General features: G+C 32.7%; 2 protein-coding genes across 5 annotated transcripts; one reads left to right on the top strand and one right to left on the bottom strand.

Annotated features, from left to right (window-relative positions):
- Positions 1–7406: 7406 nt before the first annotated feature.
- Positions 7407–12651, top strand: LOC110647427 (E3 ubiquitin-protein ligase SDIR1). Its single transcript, XM_021801238.2, has 9 exons — positions 7407–7615; positions 8025–8166; positions 8304–8358; positions 8450–8502; positions 8585–8813; positions 8995–9109; positions 9931–9976; positions 11752–11880; positions 12296–12651. The coding sequence occupies exons 2-9, from the start codon at positions 8089–8091 to the stop codon at positions 12416–12418; spliced, it is 828 nt and encodes a 275-aa protein (XP_021656930.2). The 5' UTR covers positions 7407–7615; positions 8025–8088; the 3' UTR covers positions 12419–12651.
- A 1185-nt stretch (positions 12652–13836) lies between these two features.
- Positions 13837–18133, bottom strand: LOC110647428 (peptidyl-prolyl cis-trans isomerase FKBP20-1). Of its 4 annotated transcripts, none has more exons than XM_021801240.2 (6): positions 17958–18128; positions 16435–16564; positions 14978–15111; positions 14814–14893; positions 14319–14411; positions 13837–14176 (listed from the first exon to the last, which is right to left on the bottom strand). In XM_021801240.2, the coding sequence occupies exons 2-6, from the start codon at positions 16541–16543 to the stop codon at positions 14032–14034; spliced, it is 561 nt and encodes a 186-aa protein (XP_021656932.2). In that variant the 5' UTR covers positions 16544–16564; positions 17958–18128; the 3' UTR covers positions 13837–14031. The 4 variants fall into 4 exon arrangements, with proteins under 4 accessions (XP_021656932.2, XP_021656931.2, XP_021656933.2 ...); XM_021801239.2 differs by having other exon boundaries at positions 17899–18126; XM_021801241.2 differs by lacking the exon at positions 17958–18128 and adding an exon at positions 17644–17667.
- Positions 18134–23083: the final 4950 nt, after the last annotated feature.

The following is a 23083-nucleotide window of genomic DNA, read 5'->3' as shown; positions in this document are numbered from 1 at the left end:
TGACTTATTTTAAGTAATTTTTAAATTTATAAACCAAACTAAATGCTAAATCTACTTTTGATTTTTTACTTATAAGTAAATTTAACTGACTTATATGTCAAGCCAAATACCTTCTAATAAAAAATAGCTTATAAATATATTTATTATTAAAATGACTAAAAAGTATATTAAACGAGATTTATGATGAAATTTTAAAAATTAGATAAGAATAATATAGTAAAATAGTTGATCAAACTAATTTACAAGTATAAGACTTATAAGTACAAAAAAAATTTTAAGTTGAGTCTCCCAATTTTATTTTTTCTAACTTATAAACTCAACTTGTAAACAAAAAAATTATTATAAACAAATTAATTGACCTATTTTTAAAACTTATGAATTGATTGGACTGACTTATAAGTTAAGACAAAAACCTTCTAATTCACCCTCAAATTGAGAGTAGTATTTAGGTTTAGATTGTCTTTTTTTTTTTTTTAGGCAGTATGCATTTGTCATTGCCTTCATAAATTCCAAAAAATTCACTCAACTTGCCCTTATTACAATTTCCTTATGTTTGGAAGCATTTTTAAAAGTAGACCAGCAACTAATTTATTATTTATTTGACTTATTCAAATAATATGTATTTTAATTAAAATAATAAAATATATAATAAAAAATGCACCCATAACCTAACTTGGTATTAAAAAAACATGTAACATTGAATTAGTCTCCATCTATATTCCAACTTTCAAAATAACCAAATAAATAACCAATTTTTGCAATTAAAATGTAACATTTTGATATTTTAATAACCTTTCAATTTAAAAATTTTTTAATTTCAACATAAAAAATGACACTTTATAATCATTAATTGGTTAAAAATTTTCTTAAAAAAAAACATATAAAAATAAGAAAAACCCCTCAACGATAGGGTAGATATTCGTTTCAAATCCAACTAACTATTAAAAATTAAATTATATGAATTTATAAATATTATAAACCGAATCGAGCTAAAATGCTAAGAAAATCAAACTAAGATCTAATTTAGTTTGATTCGGTTTGAATAGAACGGTTTAGGATTTTAATGGGTTTTTTTTTTATTTTGACCTGATTTTTACTTTATTTCATGATTTTTATCTTGATTTTGAGTCTGATTTTTACCTTAATTTAGATCTATTTTCACTTAATTTAGTTCGATTCGATTTAATTTTACTTTTTTTCTCAAAACTAAATTGAATTGAAATAGCTAAAAATTCTAAAAATTGTAGACACCATATTTTGGCCGACCTTCGAAGGCAAAGTTCTTTTAAAATTGAAACTTTATTATCCGTTCTCGATCGATGTCCCGATCACAGGTAGCTTTTCCGAACTTACTGATCGCTCGTCCCAAGAACAAATCGATCTCACACTCAAGTTAGATTGCTTTCTGATCTCTTGGGCTTTATCAGATGAGTTTGAGTCAATATTAGATCTCCAGACCATCCAATCTTGCCTGCTGTTGTTCTCCAATCTCTCTATGTACAAATATCGTAGAATTCAATTTGACTAAGTTCCTTTACCATGGCGTCCTCATCTCTATTTAGGGCAATCTTCTTTGGAACTGAAAGGACCAAGTACTGCCAACTGTGCGGGATACCCTCAAAGCCATTCGGGATCTTACTCCTCAATATGAAGAACCGATTCTTCCAATTGTTTAATGAAGAAGGGAGATCGGTAAAAAGCCCACAGTGCGGCTTGGCTTGGAAAAACCAATACTCGTTGTCCTTTCGTCGAGTGAGCCTATGCAACTCAGCGAAAATCTTTACTGTAGGCTCGAGCTTTTTAGCTCGGCATAAGCCTCTGAAAGCCATCAGAGTCCACCAAGAGTTTGGGTGCATTTAGGCTACGCATACATGATGGAACTTCAGAATGGCTCTAAAGATTTTATCCAGGGGGAACCGAAGCTCGGCCTTCAATTGTTCTTCATATACCATGATCATGTCGTTTTCTTCAAAGAAATGATCAGCTCGGAGATCGCCATGACATCTGATGAGCTCGAAAGAGTCAGTCTGAAGGTTATATTCTTGACTAATGGACTGCAGATCGGTTTCCTTGAGGACCGACGGCAACTCATCCATGGGTAAGTTTTCTTTCCCTGTAGAAGATGCTTGTTTTGACTGGGCCGCCCTACCGTGGACTGAGACAGAGGTTTTAGAAGGTTCGAGTCGCCCACTCGGCCTGACCACCTCAACTTCATCCGATGTCATGAGATATGAATGGAGGGAGGACTAGCAGCTCTCTAACCGTCGGTACCACTCATTTTCAGAAAACAAAAGTGAGAACCAACCGAGAAAAGATCAAAACCGTTACTGGAGTGTGAATCGGTGCCTGAAAACTTTAGAAAGTGAGAGGAAGAGTTGAAATTGCTAGGGGAAGGTCTAAAAATGACATAAGGAAACAAATAACTAACCTTTCTCCTATTTATACCCGTCTGAGCATTAAATGCTCACGAAGTCCCAAGTGACCCATCGGTTAGTGGGACTGGGCTGCCTCCATGACACGTCACAAGAAGGTTCCAGAAATATAGTAAGAAAGTCAGATAAATGAGATCGATCAACTAAGGTCATCGGATTGAACAAATTTCCAAACCCACGGATTGGCGAATGGCGATTCGTCTAGGGATCAGATCGAGTACACTTATCAGAGATCAGAAAAATAATCAATGCAATAACAAAACAAAAACATTCAAGTAAAAATTTCATTTCATTTCCAAAAGATCATATTACATCATTTGGGCAATCTCAAAAGATTAGATTACATCATTTGCATGATCTCTCAAAATCAGCACTACATTCTACCTAGCTTAAGACTACTCCGAAGCCCAGAATGCTGGCCTATGTCAAAGGCTAGTTTTGTGGCTGAATTAAAAGATGCGTTTGATTAGAAAGCCAGCCACCAATATTGGATAGATGTGCAGCTCAGATAGGGTGACTATGACTCTCATGATATTGAGCGGAGTCATCGCCGATGTCATTGACCAGAACTGGGCTGCAGTCGGGATGCCTGATATGGTTGGAAGCCAAATGAACTTCAAGAGATGGTCACCAACATCAAGATTGAAATTAGCATTCCTCTTGTCCGATATTGATCTACCGATTGTACCGGTAGATCGATTCAAGATCAGCATGGCCGTCACTTTTGACCTTGATCGGTAAATTAGTCTGGTTCCCTCGCTGTCATTAGATGACGTTCTCATAACTCTCCGATCATCGGGGTCATAAATTTTCAGGCGAGGGGCGAAGGAAACAGTCAGAAAAAGATCAAAATGGCTATCATAATCAGAATTATCACCGAAAAAGCTAGAATTGGGGAAGTGGAGCATTGAAAATAAACTTAAAAAGGAAAAAGTGAAGTGTGAAGGTGATTTCCTATTGCTACATATATATAGGGCCCTGACATTTATTGCGGAACTCGAAGCGAGCTCATAGGTAATCGAAGAATTTATTGCTTTGACTGATACAGGTCAAATTGAGTAGAAGGTTGGAAAATAATGAGATCGGGAAATAAAAGACCAGATGCAAAAGAAGATAGAGATAGGAATAACAATCTTAAGATGGGTCAGTCACAAAAAGATCGGAAGAAACAGGGGACGACCTATAGAGATCGGAGAACGCAGAAGGATTAAATAACTTCCAGTCAGAACTTTCAATTAGCTCCCTTCACTGTCAGATCCGAGTTAGTTAAAGCATTGCAGGCATGATCAGATCCTCACCACACATCTCATTTGCAAGGACGCCCTCCTAGCCGCCAGACTCCAAATGGTCAAAGCAGTCCTGTACATCCCAATCTCCACTGTTGATTATAATTGTAAGGATGGATCTGGAGCCCTCAGATTAAAAGTAGATGACAGATTTAGCGCCTTTTATTCCCAGCCTTTGGATCTATTTCATAAGGCGAGACCCTTGACTGTTGGATTAAGGGAAGAAAGGATAGATATTCTGAACGGAATCCCGACCCTCCATTTTAATTCTCAGACATCAGATTATGTCCTTTTGAATCTAAGCCTTCTGTCTCCCCCTAATAAGATCCTGACCCTTCATTTTGAACACCCATTCCCTATTAATACCTGCATGCAACACTGTAGAGGAGGAAGGTGGTGATTATCGTGGAAAGATTCTGGACTTTGATTCAGTCTTGCTGCTTGTCATTCGGAGCTTTCAAAGTGTTGAGAAACTTTAAAAACCAGTTTTCTGAAGTTTTTCATCTAAAGGAGCTCTAAATCCTGAGATTTTCATTTTCAGTACCTGTGCACTACTCTGTGAAACTATCTTCGCACCACCTCATTCCCATCACTTTAGTATCTGTGCATTACCTTCCGAGCTCAACCTCATTCCACTTTATTCCTATTACATCGGGTAAGCTCAAGCTCTTCGGCCGTCTGCTCTCAGCTCTCCAAGATTTGTGGATACCATAATTGGCTCGCCTGCTTCTCCAACTTTCCACAGGTAGGCATCTAAACTGTCATTTTGTCGAATATCCTCTGTTTGTTTTCTCAAGTTTCCTTTTAAAGTTTTTTTTTTTTTTTTTTTTTTTTATATATATCTCCACTCACACTAAATCTTAGAATAGGTTATCTTAACCCGTAGTTATTTCCTTTATCTTCTTTTTTTTTATTCACTCGTAAATTCCATTTATCATCACCTCGTTTTCATTCCTTTCGAGAGTAGGTATTTGAGTCATTAGCGACTCGTGAATACTCTAAAGAATATAGGCATGAGTACTTTAACATGAGAGTTTTGGTCTGAACAAATGAAAAATGATAAAGGAAAAATAGGTGTAGCAAAGGTCGGATAGGTTGGAAATAAGATTAGGTCAAACAAATAAGTTATGAGATCGGGCCTTGGAACAAGCCCAGACGATAAGACAATAGATCAGGAATCAAGACAAGTTTGGATCTCGGTCGAGTGAATAAAAAGATATCGGATGTCGCAAACCAAAGAGTTCTGATAAGGTGATCATGTAGAAGATTGGCAAGCAGTTCGGCCTATCGTTCACCATCTAGTTATAAAGTCCCGTAGGCTAGGAAAAGCTTTACACAGGGGTTTCCTGTGTCTTCAGTATTTCATTCCCGTATAAAAGGGACAAAGAAAGACCCTTTACCTGAATCTCTAGTTCGAAATTCTTATAAAACACCGTTCTTATTAATATATTGAGAGATCGGGGGAGAGTTCTTACCCGAACTCAGCCTAATTTTTTAACGCAATATATTGAGAGATTGGGGGAGAGTTCTTACCCGAATTCAGCCTATTTTTTTACACAATATATTAAGAGATCGGAGGAGAGTTCTTATCCGAACTCAGCCTAATTTTTTAATGCAATATATTAAGAGATTGGGGGAGAGTTCTTACCGAACTCAACCTAATTTTCAATGCAATATATTAAGAGATCGGGGGAGAGTTCTTACCTGAATTCTCAGCCAAAATCTTAATAAAATATATAGAGGTCGGGAGAAATTTCTTACCCGAAATCCTTCGCTTGAATTTTAACAGAATACATTAAGAGATCAGGAAAGAATTTTTACCCGAATTCTCTTAGCTTAAATTCAAATTAAAATATACTAAGAGATTGGGGGAGATTTCTTACCCGAGCTCTCAAATTAAATGCTTAATATATCAAAGGATCGACGGAAGAGGTCTTCCCAAAGTATCCCGAATACTAGGTTGAGGCCCGATAGAGAGTTCTCCTCAAGGCACTCATATTTATTGGACAAAAATTCCCCCCTGAGAATATCAAAACTTCAATACTCATATTAACCCCCAAAAAAATCTATTACATAACACCTATTCACTGAAGGATCATCTCATATACTCGTGTTCTTGGGCAACCCAAAATAGTGAAATATCAAATATTTCTTTTATCCGTACAAAGGATTAACATCATTATTCTAACCCCCAAATTATCAATTTATAAAGAGCATAACATTAAATCTGCTTACCCTCGTTAAGAGACGATGTGGGGTGCCTAACGCCTTCTCCATCCGTATATAGATCCCGAACCTAGAATCTTTATTTTCAAAGTGGTTTTTAATATTTACAAATGGTTTTTTTTTTAATTTCTCTCAAAATTAAAGTGGCGACTCCTCACTTTTCCCACTTTAGTGAGAATCGTCCGGCGACTATAAAGTCCTTGCGACAAAAACTAAAACTAAATCAAATCAAAATACCGTATAAATCGAATCAAATTACTAAATCAAATTAATTTGATCGATTTAAACCGAATAGTGTTCACCTCTACTCAAAACCCAAGATCACATTGTCATTATATAGTAATGTATTCTAAAAATTCTCTCTTATGAAATTATTTAATTTTTTTATATTACTTTTATAGCCTTCAAAGTTTAAATGGCGATTTCGTCTATTTAATTTTAATGATTGTTTTTTTTTTCTAATGTTAAAAGTTAATTGTAAATTTATCTAATGTTCAATGTTAAAGTATTTACGTGGAAGTTGAGTATGAATAAAATATTATTTTTATTATTTTGTTTGTGATTATATATATATATATATATATATATATAAAATTAATCTTTCAAGGGATCCTTGCTAGTTGTTACTAAGCATTCAAACTTCAATTTCATCATTAACTAATATTTAAAATTGAGATTAAATTAATAAAATTGAAATGATGAGATATAAGTGAGAAATTTTGAAAGCTTTTAGTTTGTTTTACCATTAATTCATTTAATTCAATTTTTTTTGTAATATTTTTTATTTTTTTAAATAATCATAAATATTATATCAATAATTATTCATATTCTACATTTATAAAATATAGTTAATATAAAATAATAATTAATAAGTTTAATTAAAAATAAAATAAAAATTTTCTAATAGGCTTAAATATGCATTTATTAAAGTTTATTTAATATATTTCACTATTATTAGAAACTATAATTTAGAGTTCATTAATTGTAATTCCTTATACTAATGGAGTGCATGATCTCAATCCATTTTTATCTTTCATATCTTAGTTTTGTATCGTGATTAAAAAAATTAATTGAATTATCTTATTTGTTGTTGGAAGTCCTCTCCAATGCCTTTCACCCTCCTGCACAAGTAAGGCTTTACACCATAGCTAACTCTTAAAGTATATATAAATCTAGTGAGTATCAGATATTAAAATGATTATGGAATTTTATAAATTTTTAAAAAATATTTTAAATAAAATAAAAATTTGAATATAATGAATAAAAATAGATGAAGTAATATTAAATAAATTTTAATAAGTGCATACTTACAAAAATTGATAAAAAAATAATAAATTGAGAATATATGGCATCATTGTACCAAAACAAAACACTAGGACCACAAATGTTGACATTTGCAGAAAAAACCGACGTCGTTTCAATGGTCGTCTTCATCATAACACAATTAAAATCAATAAACAACAATTCCTACAAGCTTTACGAGGAAAGCGTGTTGGTTTTAGGCAGAAAGCCAAAATCCCAAACCCAACGCGTCCGAGTCAAATCGCTCCCCTCCAACTCGTCACCATCTTCTTCAAATTTTATTAAAAAATTTTTTAAAAAAATCACTAGCAAACCACCATGAATTGATCGATATACATCAAGATCCGGCGTCGTTTTCTCCGATTAAATGTAAATTTCATCTTTCTCATCTCTCCCATTTCTGCATTTTATGACGGACTTATCATCAGATATAATATCGCATTCAATCCGTTTCTCCTTTATCGTTCCTGTAGATAAGTGGATTGCTTTCATTGATCATGTTGTTTGTTTTGCTATCTTGATTTTGGGGATTAGGGATTTAGGGTTTCTTCATTTCTCGATTATGTGTCTTATTGCATGTCATATCTTCGATTACCAGCTTGAGCCAAGTTAATTCATGATTTTCGAATGCATGTATTGCAGGAAGGGATAGACTTTAATTACATTTCGATTTTTTATTTTTCAAAATTTGTTTGTGATTTCAGATTGTATAATGCCATGGAATTGGTGCTTTGTTTTTTTTTTTTTTTTTTTAAATTATTTTTTTGTTCAATTTCAGTGGACCTGAACATTGGTGGATTTTCCATTACCGGAGAAGCTGATATTGTGAGAATTGGACAAGCATGAGTTTTGTGTTTCGAGGGACTAGAGCTGATTTAGAAAATGGCTTCCCAGGATTTGTCCCTGAGCGGCGAGCGGTGGTAATGTTACTATTACTTTTAGTGCACTTTTTTACTGTACAAGCGCTTTATTGTATGAATGTAATCTCATTGTTATGTTACTGTACCTTTCTGCCTGATATGTTTGGTGTTTGTTGAATCCATTTTGTTTTTATCAGCGTGTCCATACAACGCGGCCTGTTAATTCCAACTCTCTTGTTTTTCTTGTCACAGGTACTTGTTAATTAATGATCTTGGTTCTTGTTGTTGATTAATATCAAACTTTTGCTTAACATGGTTCTCTAATTTGTACTTATTTTGGCAGTTCTTTTGTTATTCATGATACTGAACTCGCAACAAATGTCACCTAACTTTATGGTATGTTTTTCCCTGAAAAATGTAAATGTACTATATTAATATTTTATTTTCCGACCAATAATGCGGGAGTTTGTGTATGTAGCTTTGGTTAGTGCTTGGTGTATTTTTGATGGCTACAACTCTAAGAATGTATGCAACTTGTCAACAACTTCAAGCTCAGGCTCAAGCCCATGCTGCCATGGCCAGTGGTCTTCTTAGTCATACTGAGTTACGTTTGCATATGCCACCATCCATAGCACTTGCAACCAGGGGACGTTTACAAGGCCTCAGACTCCAACTTGCACTTCTGGACCGGGAATTTGATGACCTAGGTGCTGTATTCAGGGATATAATGTGTTTCAAAGTGCCAATCTTTAGTTTCAATGAGTGATAGTGAGATACGATTGTCAATTGCTACGTGATGTTTAGTTTTCATTTTATGTCCTTTTATGGCATGTTATTCATTTGGAATTTGTTAGAAAGGATTACTCATGTAAACTTGTTTATCTGCAGATTATGAGACTTTGAGAGCATTGGATTCTGATAATGTTCCCACCACTGCATCCATGAGCGAGGAAGAAATAAATGCTCTTCCAGTTCACAAGTACAAGGTCACTGCTCTTCAAAGGTAAGTTTTTAGGTTTCATTTGATATTGTGTGTGCTTCAATCCTGCTTCTTTGTTTGCTGGTGTTAATGGAAACTTTGAGTCCACCTTGCGTCCTTTTTGGAATTGGTGTCCTTTGTGTAATTGGTTCCTTGTGCATTGTTTCCTTTGTATGACTAAGTATTGGCAAATTTCACATTTTTTCACCTGGATTTCTTCATTTTCGAAGTAAACTATGAACAAACCTTAAATTCTCTGGTACTTGGGAATTTTTTTTTTACGCTTCTAAATTCATCACTGCTGTGGCTAGTTTCAACTATTCCTTTATGTTACTATCATCAGACAAATCTCATATGGAAAAAAATAGATTACTAATTTTGTTTCTTGTCCTGTTTCTGTGATAATGTTATTGATGGTTGCAAAGAACAAGGAAGAACCAAATTAGATGTCATTATAGAAAAGGCGAAAGGGGTTGGATATGCATTTTGCCTCTTGGTTGTTTATGTAGGTATGCTGTGGCCATGGCTAGGAAAACTATGTTGTATCAAATATATTGTGTGTGTATGACATTTGAAAATTGTTAACAGTCATGAGTTGGGGTCAGCGACCTTTACAATTTTAATCTGAGCAACAAGGGAAAGTCAGTCTGAATGGAATATCTGGAGTTTTCCCTTGAATGTTAAATTTTAAAGCTTATTTAAGATTGCGAAAGCAGTATGAAAATACAGAAACCTGTAGTTGTTTCATGAAACTTGCAGAATATTTATTTTTTTGCTATTTTAAAAAAAATTAACATCCTTTGTGGGTATTGATAACTTGACGCCAAGCTGGCTATTTTGGACAGTGGTGGCTCTTCAATGCAACAAGCCTCATCTTCTGTCTCAGCTGAGGTATAAATTTTCATCATTTTTTTCTTTCATTTTTGTAGATAAGAATAATCTTCATGTTGCAATGAAGTACGTGTTATGAACATTGAGACTTACACGCTGTTCTTTTCGATTAACTGTGATTGATTCATTCAGCAATTGTATTTGCTTTACTGAATCACTAGCTGCATTATGTGTCTAGACCTGGATAACTCATGGGTTGGGCTGGCTCAGTCCAGGCAAAAAATTTTATTGATCTAAGCCTGAGGCTGACCTGTTAATTTAGGCCTAACTAGTTGTCTAGGCCTAGGGCTGAGCCTGTTCCTTTTATGAGAGCCTGGGCCCAATGTGACCCAGCCTGGGATTGTAGCGAATTTCACCTTCGACATCCAACACAGGCCACTTCGGGAGCTGTTGGGACTCTTGAAGTATCCAAATATGAAGAGCACCCAGATGGGTTAACATGCTTCCTGTTTCCAACATGTCAAAGAACAAAAGATGAACTTTGAGTGTAAAAAATAGTTCAATCAAAGACCCATCATTGTAGAAAAATCAGGAAGAAAATTACAAAGAAAAAAACAAATACGATGGATCCTATTGTAAGTGCATAATCTTACATAATGTCTTGGTAGAACATCCAGGTTTGCTTTTCTAAGGTTGACTCAGTGAGATAGAGAGATGCAGTGAGAGAGAAATGTGAAGGGAGGGGAGGTGGCACACTCAAACAAAAAAGCAATATTTATGCTGGGAAGTCTAGGCTTATGAGGTTTACTATATAGAAAGAAAAGTGATTGAAAAGTGCTTGCTAGCTTAGTGCTAGCAAGTAGAGGGTGAGTGAATCTTGATACTTTTAATATTATATAAAAATAAATTATAATATTTGTTACATCTCCAGGCCAGGCCTATAACATAAATCCGCAGCTTTCCAAAATAATTTGTGCTTAATCCAGGTCAGGCCTTGGACCATGAATTGGTCCATCTGTGTCATTCTTACTGTACCAGATGATTTCTCAATAGAAATTTGAAATTAATACTGTTCTTGCCCCTGAGGATTAATTAATCTTTCTTTGCTTAACAGGCATCTTCAATTGTGTTTGCCTGGGTCTGTAGACATCTGGAGGGTGAATGCATTGCCTTGACAGACTTGTATTGCCTTTTGTTTATAAAATTGCCAACTTTGAAAACAAGCAAAAAAAGTTTACATGGTGTTGGAAAGGCAGTAAAAACAATTTTGGGAATGCCAGTGTACATCTGATACTCGATACTGAATTAGCCTTTCTGTTTGCTTTCCTTTGCTTTTCTGGGTATCCGCTCAAGAGTGGTCCCCAGCCTCCAAAATTTAAAACATCATAGGTTTTTTCTTTTTTTTTCTTTTTTCTTTTTTGATGAAAAACACCATAGTTTTGGAAATAAGAAATTTTGGTAATTAGTGATGAATAGATTCAGCTATTGATAATTTTGACAGCCTAAGATATGTGTGGTGTGGTAAACTTTGAAGTTAATGGCATTACAGCATTACATCTCGTGAAATACATAATCAAGTTATGATTCTAATGGGATATAAATATTGCTGGCCAAAAGAAATCATATAAAGTATTGATGTTGGATGGTAGATCCTATTTGGGAATTCTATCCATGTAACTAAGGGACAGACAACAGCATTCTGTCCCCTGTTGCCCATAGTATTTTCTTATTGGATAAACTTTATTTTATTTTCTTGTGACAATCAAGCTTTTTATTATTTATTAATCTTTCATCATTCTAGAGTTTGATTCAGCTATTTTATTTTCTCTCCTTAGCAAAAGAAGCAAGATACTGCCAATGCAGTGGGAAGCATGAAGGCTTCAGATGATGATCTGACTTGCAGTGTGTGCTTGGAGCAAGTTAATGTTGGAGAACTGATCCGCACTTTGCCATGCTTGCATCAGGTTCATTACCTTTGGCAGTTATTTTACTTTCTAGCACCTTTTAACTTTATTAGCTATAGTATTTATTGTTATCATTTACCTGCATATGCTTCTGCACATTGACTGAAAACACAAATTAGCTTTATTAATTGAATGAAAAGAGCATCAAATTGGCTGAATTTTTTTTGTCCAGTGGGCTCTAGCTGAAGTGGTAAAGTGATGGGTGTAATTGTGTTTGAAACTTCCTAATGAAAAGAAAGTAGTGAAGTTGACTTAAAGAGTGAAATAATTCTTGATTGAAGAAATCAATGAAGTTAATGTTGATGCAAGATGGTTATCTTGACTGGCTTTTTGTATTTTATATATATATATATATATATATATATATATATATATATGTATAATATTAGTGACCTTATGCGAACACATTTTGCAGTTCCATGCTAATTGCATTGATCCATGGCTGAGGCAACAAGGAACATGCCCTGTTTGCAAATTCAGGGCAGGATCTGGGTGGCGCGAAGGACAAGGTGGAACTGATGCTTCTTACATGGTTTAACTGCAGGCATTGGCCTATACATCAATGAAATCATTCTGATGAAAAGTACCTGCTTATATAGAAGCCTATTAATCAAGATGAATTGTAATCAAGAAAACGGCAGGTTGCTGTATGATCAGTATCATTTGAACTTCTTTTTGAAGAAAAATGGGGGGAAGAATAGTTAATAGCAAAAGTTAATTGTAGTTCAGAAGCGTACTAAGAAAATTATATTTTTATAATGTGTTTTAACATGTTTAGATCTTTTTATTTTTTCAAAGATAGAGAGATTCATTAAATTTATGAAGGGGGCTTAGAGCCAATTACCCAGCTGGCAAATACGAATGAAGAAGAAAATTATTTTTTTAAATATACTAAATATAGGGTATTAAAAAATAATTAAAAATTAAATTTAATAAATTATAATTATAGAAATAATAAAATAATTTTTTTTAAATAATTTTTTTTATTAATATTTAGATTAATATTTTTATTCAAAAAAATGGTTTTGATACTCCCTCATGGGAAGATTCATGCACCCAACCAACCATAAGGCTAAGGCTCAAGCCCAAGAAAACTAAACCCCAACTCTGCAGGAATCCTTTTCATAACACAAGCAAGAGAAGCGCCACCGGCCACACCAAAACGTCGTCAATGATCAACCAAAGACCATAATCTATTCATAGTCTCTATCAAGTGAGGGAAGGGTTAAACCCACATTCGGACAGGAAGAAGGATAGTCGTCCCCCACCCGTCAGAGGTAGGGGACAGCCGACGAAAATCCCAGCAGAAGGCGAGACCTTGAGTCTCAAAGGAAGAAAACTCCTTGAGAGAAGTTTCTCTAGAGAGGACCTCCCAAAGCGTCCCGTGTTTAGATCTATGAAGTCCATATTAGAAGATATTATAATGATTCGCACAACATATTAAGCACTCAAGAAAACTTTAACTATTGAAAATATATATGGCTTAATTTTACCATTTCTTTCAAAGGTTGTTTGATCACCATCTTTTACTATTACAAAAATATTTAAATTTTAATTTAATATAAAAAAATAGATAAAATAAAAGAGTTACCGCCAATGATCAATCACAATTAGAGATTACCTTTTCTACGTGATAAATTTTTTATTATATTTAATTTATCTAAATTGAAATATTCAATGAAATCTGATCAGAGAAAATTTTGAATAGCATTCAAATTGAAGTGAAACTTTGAAAGTTATCAATTTGAATTTTAAGTTGAGTGACTTTGAGTAAATTAAATGTTAGCGATAAAATAACCCTCACAGTTAAGCAACAATGGATAAAATTAAACCAACTGGCACATTCACCATAGCAATAGCCATGCATGCCATGAGACAAAGCAGAACATTCACCACTGGAGGCTAATGGAAGAATCATTAACCCAACAAGAACAGCTAAGCTGAGGAAGGGTCCAATTGAGAAAATGTCACTTGAAATCTATCAACATTAATTGCGTCATGGAAACTTTAGGGTTTTATTTACCCCTTCAATTTAAAATCAGTATAATCACCATAGCATAAATATTAATTTCACATGACCGGAAGTGAGTTTCATATATCTAACTCCTTTATCAAATCTAATATTATCATACACGTAACTGTGATAAGACCCTATTTGGATTTTCCCTTTCCCTTTCCTTTCTTTGATTCTAGCTTGGCTTGCATGCGGGCAGCTGCAGCAGCTTTGGCTTCTTCTCTCCTCTTCTTCTCTTCTTCTTTTGCAGCAGCAGCAAGCTCCCTTTGCTTCTTCAGCTCCCTGAAAACAATTTTTAGCATCACACAAACTAATTATATCGTGTTCAAAATAGGTGAACTTGAGAGACTCAGTATAGTCAATAAACACTACTGTAGGTTCATTCTCAAAAGAACTAAAAACAGACGTGGTTAGTGTTGCTTACTCTAGCCTAGCCCTGTCATCTGAAACACTACTCATACTAGAGCCTTTCCGTGGCTTGCAGGCCACTAACTCCACCTCAAAAATAAGGGTTGCGCTGCATCAAATAAACATATTGATTCAACAGAAATATCCACAACATCAATTTCTGTCAGATTATGCTAACATTTTAAAGGACTTCGAAAATGGTGAAGAAACCATTTAGTTCTCCAATGAAAAATGATAAAAAAAAAGGCCCAATTGGGTTCAATGAACTAATATCCATGGAATCATCCATCCAATCTTTCACAATTTCTCTTCTGAGAACTTAAATCTTCAGTCCAACAAAGCATCAGGTTTATTTTCATTCAATATGATCAACAAGGTCAGTCTTGCTGTGCATCTCTAAATTAGATCCATACTTAATTGATCTGAACTTCTATTTTTATTTAGCTATTACCAGCTTCTAGCATGTGTTTCTGCACAACAAATTGAAATACGAAATTCATAATGACATTACTCAGGTGGGATATCTGGTGGGGACCCAGCACTTCCATAGGCATATTCAGGCTTGCAAGTAATTTTTGCAACCTCCCCAACCTGGTACAACCAACCAACAAATATTACAAACATGTGATGATAAGCTTAAAGAGCTCAAAATTGCATCAAGAAGTATGATCTCACCTTCATGGTTCTCATTGCAATGTCCCAAGCTTGGATTACAGAGCCCTTTCCAAGTTCAAATGAGAACACGGTATTATCCTCATGCGTAGTATCAAAGGCTTCACCACTTTCAGCAAGAGTGCCCTCATAATGAACTGCTTTAAAAAAAGCATGATGTTAATGATAGGGTACTTGTGATGAGTGCTGACCAATAAACTTTGAAAATATAGGAATTAACACAAAGAAAGAAAACATCAAAATAAAATTTACTTTTCCAAATAGAAGCTTCAGAAAATAGTGCATCTTTAGCAACAAGGATAGTTCAATCAATAAAAAAGAATAGAAAATCACTCATATTTGTGCAATAAGACTTGCAAGTTGCAACATTAAAATACTTGATAATCGCCATTGGTGATTAAATAGACCACTTAGCAGTCATGTGGATTCAGTTCAAAAACAACCTTCCTATCGTTATAAGTGGCCTACTATTAAGTCAAGCAAGTATTGCCATGTCTTGAGCAAATCAGTATCATCTAGAAAGGAAGCACTTCAAAGACTTAAAAGTGAAAATGGTAACATAAGACAATCATCTAAAGTGGTTAAAGAGGTGATTTCTCATGATACTCCTTAGGAACTTTGCCATTACCAAATTATTGTCTTGTTTCTTTCTTTCTTTTTTCCCCCCTTTTTTTTAGTCCTGGTTAATATTAGCTTTTATATTAGCTTTAATTCAGTGATACTAGAGTCGTCTTAAAGATTGTAAGATCTCAAGTTTAAGTCCCAGTCAGAACCAAATAAATAAATAAATAATAATTTTTTAAAATTGTTTGTATCCTGTCTTAAAGTACAGACTAGAGAGGCAAACATAACCAGAAACCAGATCAAGATGGAGCAAAATACCCTCCTATCAACTATGTTATACTCTAAATTTTCAAATGGAAACTATTTCATTTTTGAAAATTTAAAGTAAAATGGAAATTGCTGATATATATGTATAGTACATCAATTTTGTGTTGAATTTTTCATGCCTAGATCATATTAATTTTAAGACACAAATATTTAAAATTTTTATATACAAATAAATAAGTAAATTTCACTGTAATAGGCTAATTTAACAAATACTATATAAACAAAAGAACAGATATAACCATTTTAAACAAAACAAAAGGTGTATCTAAACCAATTAAAACTTACACAAGACTTACGCTTCTAAAGGCTATCTATGCCTCTGTTTGGCCTTGGGTTTAAAACTTTCAAAAAGGCATTCTATTTAGACATTTTTGCAAAAACAGTTTGAAATTAAATTGTTGTTTAGCTGTTTTATATAACTAGAATATGTCAAATCTATAATAAAAACAAATTTCATTTCTTACAGTTAACATATTCAAAATGGTGTGTTTCTCAACAAAACAACAGTTATAACAATAATGTTAAACAGATCCTTAGACTATTCACTTGATATAACCAGAATAATATACCATCAAGAAGAGGAAGATCCTCTGAAGGACCAAGTGCACCGGCTTTTGCGTTCCTTATGATTGTCTTGATGACACCTCCATCCCCAGTCAAATCAACTGAATCACCCATGGCTCATAAATCCTCAAAAGCCTGATAAGGCAAAAGAAACATCAAATTAGCCCTCTTGCATTTAAAACCATGGAGACAGAACAACTTCTGCATATCAGTCAGAATTCTGAAGGAAAAATGGGCGCAACACATGTGCTTTTGACAGCAATAACAACATTCGTCACTGATTAAGTTATATGCAAAAACACTAATGAGCAACACGAACTTAGACCATGAAAAATAAAAGGGCAAGTAAAAAGTTATAAGCAAGAATCACAAGGGAAATTCAATATGGCACCTTTTGACTTTCTTTCCATTCCATAAATGAAGATAACTAATAAACAGTTATTAGTAACACAATGGAAATAGTTAACAGTTATTAACAGCATTGACACGTGTGATAATTCATTTCTATTATTCATAGAGACATCATGTTAATCTGCAACCCAGTGGTGTGAGAAAGTTGTTTTCTTTTTCCCCTTATCTATTTGGATAAGGGTTAAGGAGAGATAAATAAAAGTAAGGAGGGATAAGTGAGTTATATCCCCTATTTGAAAAGTGAATTAATAAAAGGTAAGGGTAAGTCTTATCCTACCTTACCTCTCAAATTTCAAATTTTCTTACGCTCAAATTGAATAAGTAAGGGAGGCAAGAGCTATGACTATTTTTAATTGTGCCCCTCTTAAATTTCCTTCACCTCTTCCCAAACATAAAAAATATACAACACTTCTCCTTACTTTTCCATTAATTCACCCTTTCCTAAACATCTTTTTTTTTTCTATTTTTTATTGTAACCCTCCTTACCCTTTTTTACCCTTCCATTACTTAGCCTCTCCTCGCCCCTTCCAAACAGACCTTTAGTCTAAATTTTCTCAAGCATGTCCTTTATATCAATTAAAAAAGTTAGTATAACAATTTTCCATACATTTGACTTTCAAAACAAAATTTCAAAATCCCAATTTCAAAATAATTTCTACCTTCCCCTTCTTTTTGTTTTTTTCTTTTCAATCAATTAAATGTGAACTATGCAAAGTATTATCAAACTAGACTTTCTGAGCAATAAATCACAGCAAGAAAGGCAAACAGGGGAAAAAAAAAAGGGGCAAGAATTTTTCACTTACAAAGCTCAAGCAAATACCACATACAAAGAATCAAAACCCTAGGGTTTCACTTTTCCTATTCAAAGATCAACCATACACTGCTTCACATTTCCATATCTACACACATAAAAACCTAATCAAATCCAAGAGCGACTAAAAACCTTAAATTCACAATTCACAACCAACCCAAAAAAAAGAAAAACTTGGAAAAATTGCAAAAATTATAAGAAAATAAGTTATGACATAAAAATTTCAGATGATTTTGAGAGAACTGACCCAGTTCAGTGAGAAAGCAAATAAATCGAGACGAAACGGGAAAATCGGGGACGATATACCGGATAAATTGCTGTTGATATCGGTGGCCATAGGCGTCTTGGTGAGTTCGTTTGACTAGACAGAGCAAAGCCGGCATTTTCTACGCGTGAGTGCTAGTGTGATGGGGCGTGGCCGTGGGCTAACAAACAGTTCAGCAACTTTGGGTCCCTTGGGCTAAAACCCAAGTTCCAATCCTTCAGACACAGTAGCCTCATTGCCAGTGGTGTTTTTATTATGATAAATTTATTTGAGATTTTCCATAATATACATACTTTTATTATTATTATTATTATTATTATTATTGAAAGGCATAAAATTTTGAATTAATGTGTTTTTTCAATAAAATGATTTAAGGATTCAAACTATATCATAAAAAAAAAAATTAAAATTTCAAGAACTAATGCTATATTCAATTTTATTTTTTTTTTAGATAAATTATTAAGTATATCCGATGCATATATCTTTACTCACAAAATTATAAGTCTCACCTTCTTAATTTTATGGTACAATTGCTTTCATACGAGTAATTAGTGCACTCTTTTTTAGTACACTGAGTACACCTAATAATTTATTATTTTTTTTTTTTTTTACAGAAATCTAAGAAGTGAAACTCAAATCTTGTACTTACCAGTTGAATGATGTGTTTTTAGCTATCAGATTAAGTTAGACTAGACAAATTCAATTAAGACGATCTAAAGATAAGAATTTTTTAATTTTTTTTCTTTAAATTCAAGTTGAATCATCAAAACATACAAAATTCAAAATATTTTTATCAAAATATGATGATCTTAAGAAATATAAATATCGACACTCAAAGTGTAGAAAATATAAAGGTCGCCACACCTTGTTGCATGGTCTCTCTTATATGTGAGAGAGTAGAAGAAAGAGAGATCAAAGAAACTTGATTATTTTTTTAATGTTAGGATGTTATTGAAAAATTTTATAATAAATTTAATTTAATGAAGAGTACTGTGCAAAAGAGATAATAAAAAAAAATTTTAGAATATATTAAAATTAAAACTAAAAAATAAGCTCATAAAATTAAATAATTTAGCTTTGTAATAGGCTTAAAAAATTATCATGTGTCATATTATGTGAGACACTTAATTTAGAGATTTGTCAAATATTTTTCACTTGGACATTAGATATTAGTTAATTTAAAATTCAGTTTAACTTTTTTAATTTTTAGAATTCATATATTCCTTTATGCTTTTTTTTTTATTTATTTTCCTTTTTTTTAAATGTTATAAAATTTTTATTTTTGCTTTTTTCATATTCTTTGCTTATCCTTTGATTGGCATATATAAAATAGTCTTGAAAAATAATACAAATAATTTATTAATAATTAAACTTCAAAATTTTAAAATTGAATGGTGCTCACAGATAAGTTATTTATTGATGCTTGAAAGTAGATTCATTTCTTACTTCTCTTAAATATTGAGTATAAAACTTATTAAAATCTCCATTTTTTTATTTGTTTATATCGATAATTTAATTATTTTTATTTTTTAAAGCATAATTATATTTTTAATTATTTATTATACTCTGTTTTTCAAATTTTTTATGTTTGTGTGCATAATTATAAACTATACTTTAAAATAAATGTTCCCATGAAAAATATAGAGTTTAAAAATTAAATAAGCGGAATAAATAACCATATAACTTTTATGATTATATAATTAAATAGAGGTTGCTTTAAAAAAATGCAAAATATTGTACTATTCATATTTATAGTACAGGTATTATATAAAAGCAACTTAGAAATACAAGAAAAAAAAGAGAGACAAAAGTGATAAGATAAGATAAGACTAAGAGTCTATTTGGTATTACTGTTAAAATTGTTATTAAAAAAATTATTTTTTTAAATATATTAATTTGGAAGTATTAAAAAATAATTTGTAATTAAATTTTTTAAGTTTTAGTTATAATAACATTAAAATAATAAAACAAATTTTCCCAAATTCCTTTTTTTAATAGTATCTAAAATAGTACTTTTATTTAGAAAAGTTATAACACTCTCACTTTAGCTAGTCCGTGCATTCGACTGTCCCAGTGATTAATGTTGGTCCGGACAGTCAGAATGTCTAGAACTATATATAAACTAGAGTGAGAAGTCACAAATAGACCAAATAATACTAAGAAAAATTAAGGAAAAATTTTAGAAATGAAATACAACAAAGTTAAATAAGTCGATGCCCCGGTGATGGGTGACCCTAACGGGAAGTAGCGATGAAGATAGCTAGTAATCCTAAACCTGAGGAGAATCTCGTGAAATGATTTCTGGGATGCTAGAGAAGAGTTACGACACCCTAGGTAGCATTAGAATACCAAGAAAAGGTTAGGAGAATTTTTAAGATCGGTACAGACAGTTTTGGATCTTTAAGCCAAACGGAGGGCATTTTTGTCATTTCGTCTTTAGAGATGATTTTTGACAAACTTATCTATTCAAGTAAATAAATTATATGACATAAAATATGAATAAATATTGCTAAAAATTAAATTAAAAATGAGTAGAAAAGAAAAGAAAAGAAAAGAAAATGAATAAAAATTAGAATTTGGACATCACTATGATGTCATTTAAAAAGCTCCACCAATCATAACCCAACAAGCACTCATAAATCAATTAAAAGAAAGATAAATGAGACAAAAATGAAAAGAAACAATCTGTTATCTTCTTCAACCCAGTCGAACCTCTCTCTTCTACACCCTCCACCATTGTCAATTCAACTAAGCTCCATTTCCCTCAAAATTTGACCATATTTCCCATAGTTACTTGCATTAAAACTTATTATTTAAACTCGCTAGTGTGATTAGGAGCAAAAGGGAGCAAGGAGATTAAAGATTTAGTGAGAAGAAAAATTGGTAACAAAAGGTTAATGATATTTCTCTTTACTTTCTCTTTAGATTTCATGTTGGGAGCATGAATTGAGTTGGAAATTTAAGGAATTGAAAGAAAATAATCATGTATAGACCAACTTCAATTTTTGGCAGCCTTGATGATTGAAGTGTTTGATGAATTTTGAATGAGTTAAAATTGTTTATGGGTGGCTTTGAATGTGAATATGAGACTTATAACATCATTAAGTATGTTGAATTGATGTATGTGCATGAATGGATATTTGAGAATTAGGGTTTGAGGCATGAAGTTAGGGTTTTGCTCATGTGTTGGTGAATAGAAATCCTAATGGTTAATTAGTAACCATTTGATTGTGTTTGATGAGGAATTGAAGTGAATAATGGCTTTGAATTTGAGGTTAGGTATGCTGCCTCATAGGACCTGCAAGGCTGGATATGAGTCTAGCAAGTTTGGGCAGCTGTAACTTGAGTGCTGTAGGTTCAATTAGTGCAACGTCAAATGAATATGAAACTAGACACATAATAGCACAACTTTGATGGGGAAACCTTGCCCAGAAAATAAACTTAGAATACCCTAAAAATTGATCAAATCTGGGTAACCAACCTGCTGGTCCTGAAAATTGACCAAATGATTATCTGTTCGTTTGGCCATAACTCAGTGTAGAAATATCTAAATAACCTAAATTTTATATCAATAAAAAGATTAGACAATTTAGAACAACTTTCATGAAGAACACAAACTCAAATTCTGAACCTAACTAATTCAAATTGCTAGTCTAAGTTAGGACTCCAAATCTGGCATAACCAAATTTGCTCAGAAAATCTGGATAAAGACTAATCCGGCCAGTAATGGTAAATTGACCATAACTTGAGTTACAAAACTCCAAATGGAGTGATTCAAAAAGAAAATTAGAGAAGACACATAAAGGAATAAATGAAGAGAATTTTATCAAATTTCCACTGTAACAATGACTAATAGAACAGTAAACTTAAGGTATGAAATTTGAAAATTTTGAATAACATAAAATAAGCTTTGAAATGGTATTGGAAATCAATGCCAACAAAAATAAAATGCAAAATGTGGTATCTTGGTGAACTTATGTTCAACAAATCTATTATGTATTAAAAAGTCAACTTTTGTGTAGAAATAGTTAAGTGAATAGTAACCTCAATGAAATGAATGCAAATGACCAAAACTTAAATTGCTAATGATACATCACTTAAATGATTTAAGGTTTGTTTAAATCATGTGATTAGTTTGATGGGATTTGTAGGCTCATAACAAATAGAACTTAGGAGAAATAGTTGATATAATTTGAAATGTGAATTGTAAATTACTATAAATGAAATATTAAATGTATAAATGATGTGTAAATAATATTTAGGAACTTTCTCTTTTTATTGAATAAAAATGAAAATTTGCTTGAAGCTAGGTACATGTGAATTAGTGTGATAGATTAGAGATGAAATTGTAAATGAACTATAAAAATGAAATTTATGAACATATGCATTAGATAAAAATGAATTTGGACATTGTATTCCCACTAGGAAATAAAATAAAACCTATTGACACTTAATGGTACATGAGTGAAATTAAGAGTAATCATAAATACTTAGTAAACAAAAACATCTTTTGAATTTCAAATGATAAATTATATAAATAGTGTAATGAATAAATGAACCATATTAATATATGAATGAGACATGAGTTCTCATTATTGTAGAAGGAAAAATTATTTTGAGTACAATGGTACATGAGAACCATTGTTTTGAATTATGATCATTATGGATAACATAATGAATATATAAATTACGATGAATGCATAAATTATGTAAATATTAGACTTAGGGATTTATGTTTCTATTATGAAAAAGATTAAAATGTTAAAAATTATAATTAGAACCTATAATGAAATAATGAAACTTATGAACACTTAATGGTACTATGTGCCCATGTATCGCCTAGACATGTGTGTCAGATTGGATAGATTGGCATGCCAATAGGGTATTGTTTTAGCAGTACTGCGTAAGACTTTATGCCTGTATTCATGGCTTTATGCCCGCACTCATGGCTTTATGCCCACACTTATGGCTTTTATACCCTATTATGTGTTATCATGGCTTTTTAGCCATATTGACTGCATACGTGGTTGACGTTTTGCGTCCCATGGTATGACGGCCCGAGGCACCGCGGTGTCCAGTGCCAACGACCCGTTTTCCAGTTTAGTCAGCCTGTCATAAGTTAATTGGGCAGTGAAATGTATTGAGATGAGTTAAGAATAATAGCGAC

This window comes from Hevea brasiliensis, chromosome 8, assembly GCF_030052815.1.
Source record: "Hevea brasiliensis isolate MT/VB/25A 57/8 chromosome 8, ASM3005281v1, whole genome shotgun sequence".
Classification (NCBI taxonomy): domain Eukaryota; kingdom Viridiplantae; phylum Streptophyta; class Magnoliopsida; order Malpighiales; family Euphorbiaceae; genus Hevea; species Hevea brasiliensis.
Note: the sequence above shows the minus strand (reverse complement) of the source record. Positions and strands in the feature narration are given on the sequence as shown.

Coding starts and splice junctions, on each gene's coding strand:
- LOC110647427 (XM_021801238.2), top strand. CDS start 8,089: ATGAGTTTTGTGTTTCGAGGGACTAGAGCTGATTTAGAAAATGGCTTC. Junction 8,167..8,303: donor TCCCTGAGCGGCGAGCGGTG/GTAATGTTACTA, acceptor TGTTTTTATCAG/CGTGTCCATACAACGCGGCC. Junction 9,977..11,751: donor CATCTTCTGTCTCAGCTGAG/GTATAAATTTTC, acceptor TTCTCTCCTTAG/CAAAAGAAGCAAGATACTGC.
- LOC110647428 (XM_021801240.2), bottom strand. CDS start 16,543: ATGGGTGATTCAGTTGATTTGACTGGGGATGGAGGTGTCATCAAGACA. Junction 15,112..16,434: donor GGATCTTCCTCTTCTTGATG/GTATATTATTCT, acceptor TTTTTAAAGCAG/TTCATTATGAGGGCACTCTT. Junction 14,894..14,977: donor TTGCAATGAGAACCATGAAG/GTGAGATCATAC, acceptor TGGTTGTACCAG/GTTGGGGAGGTTGCAAAAAT.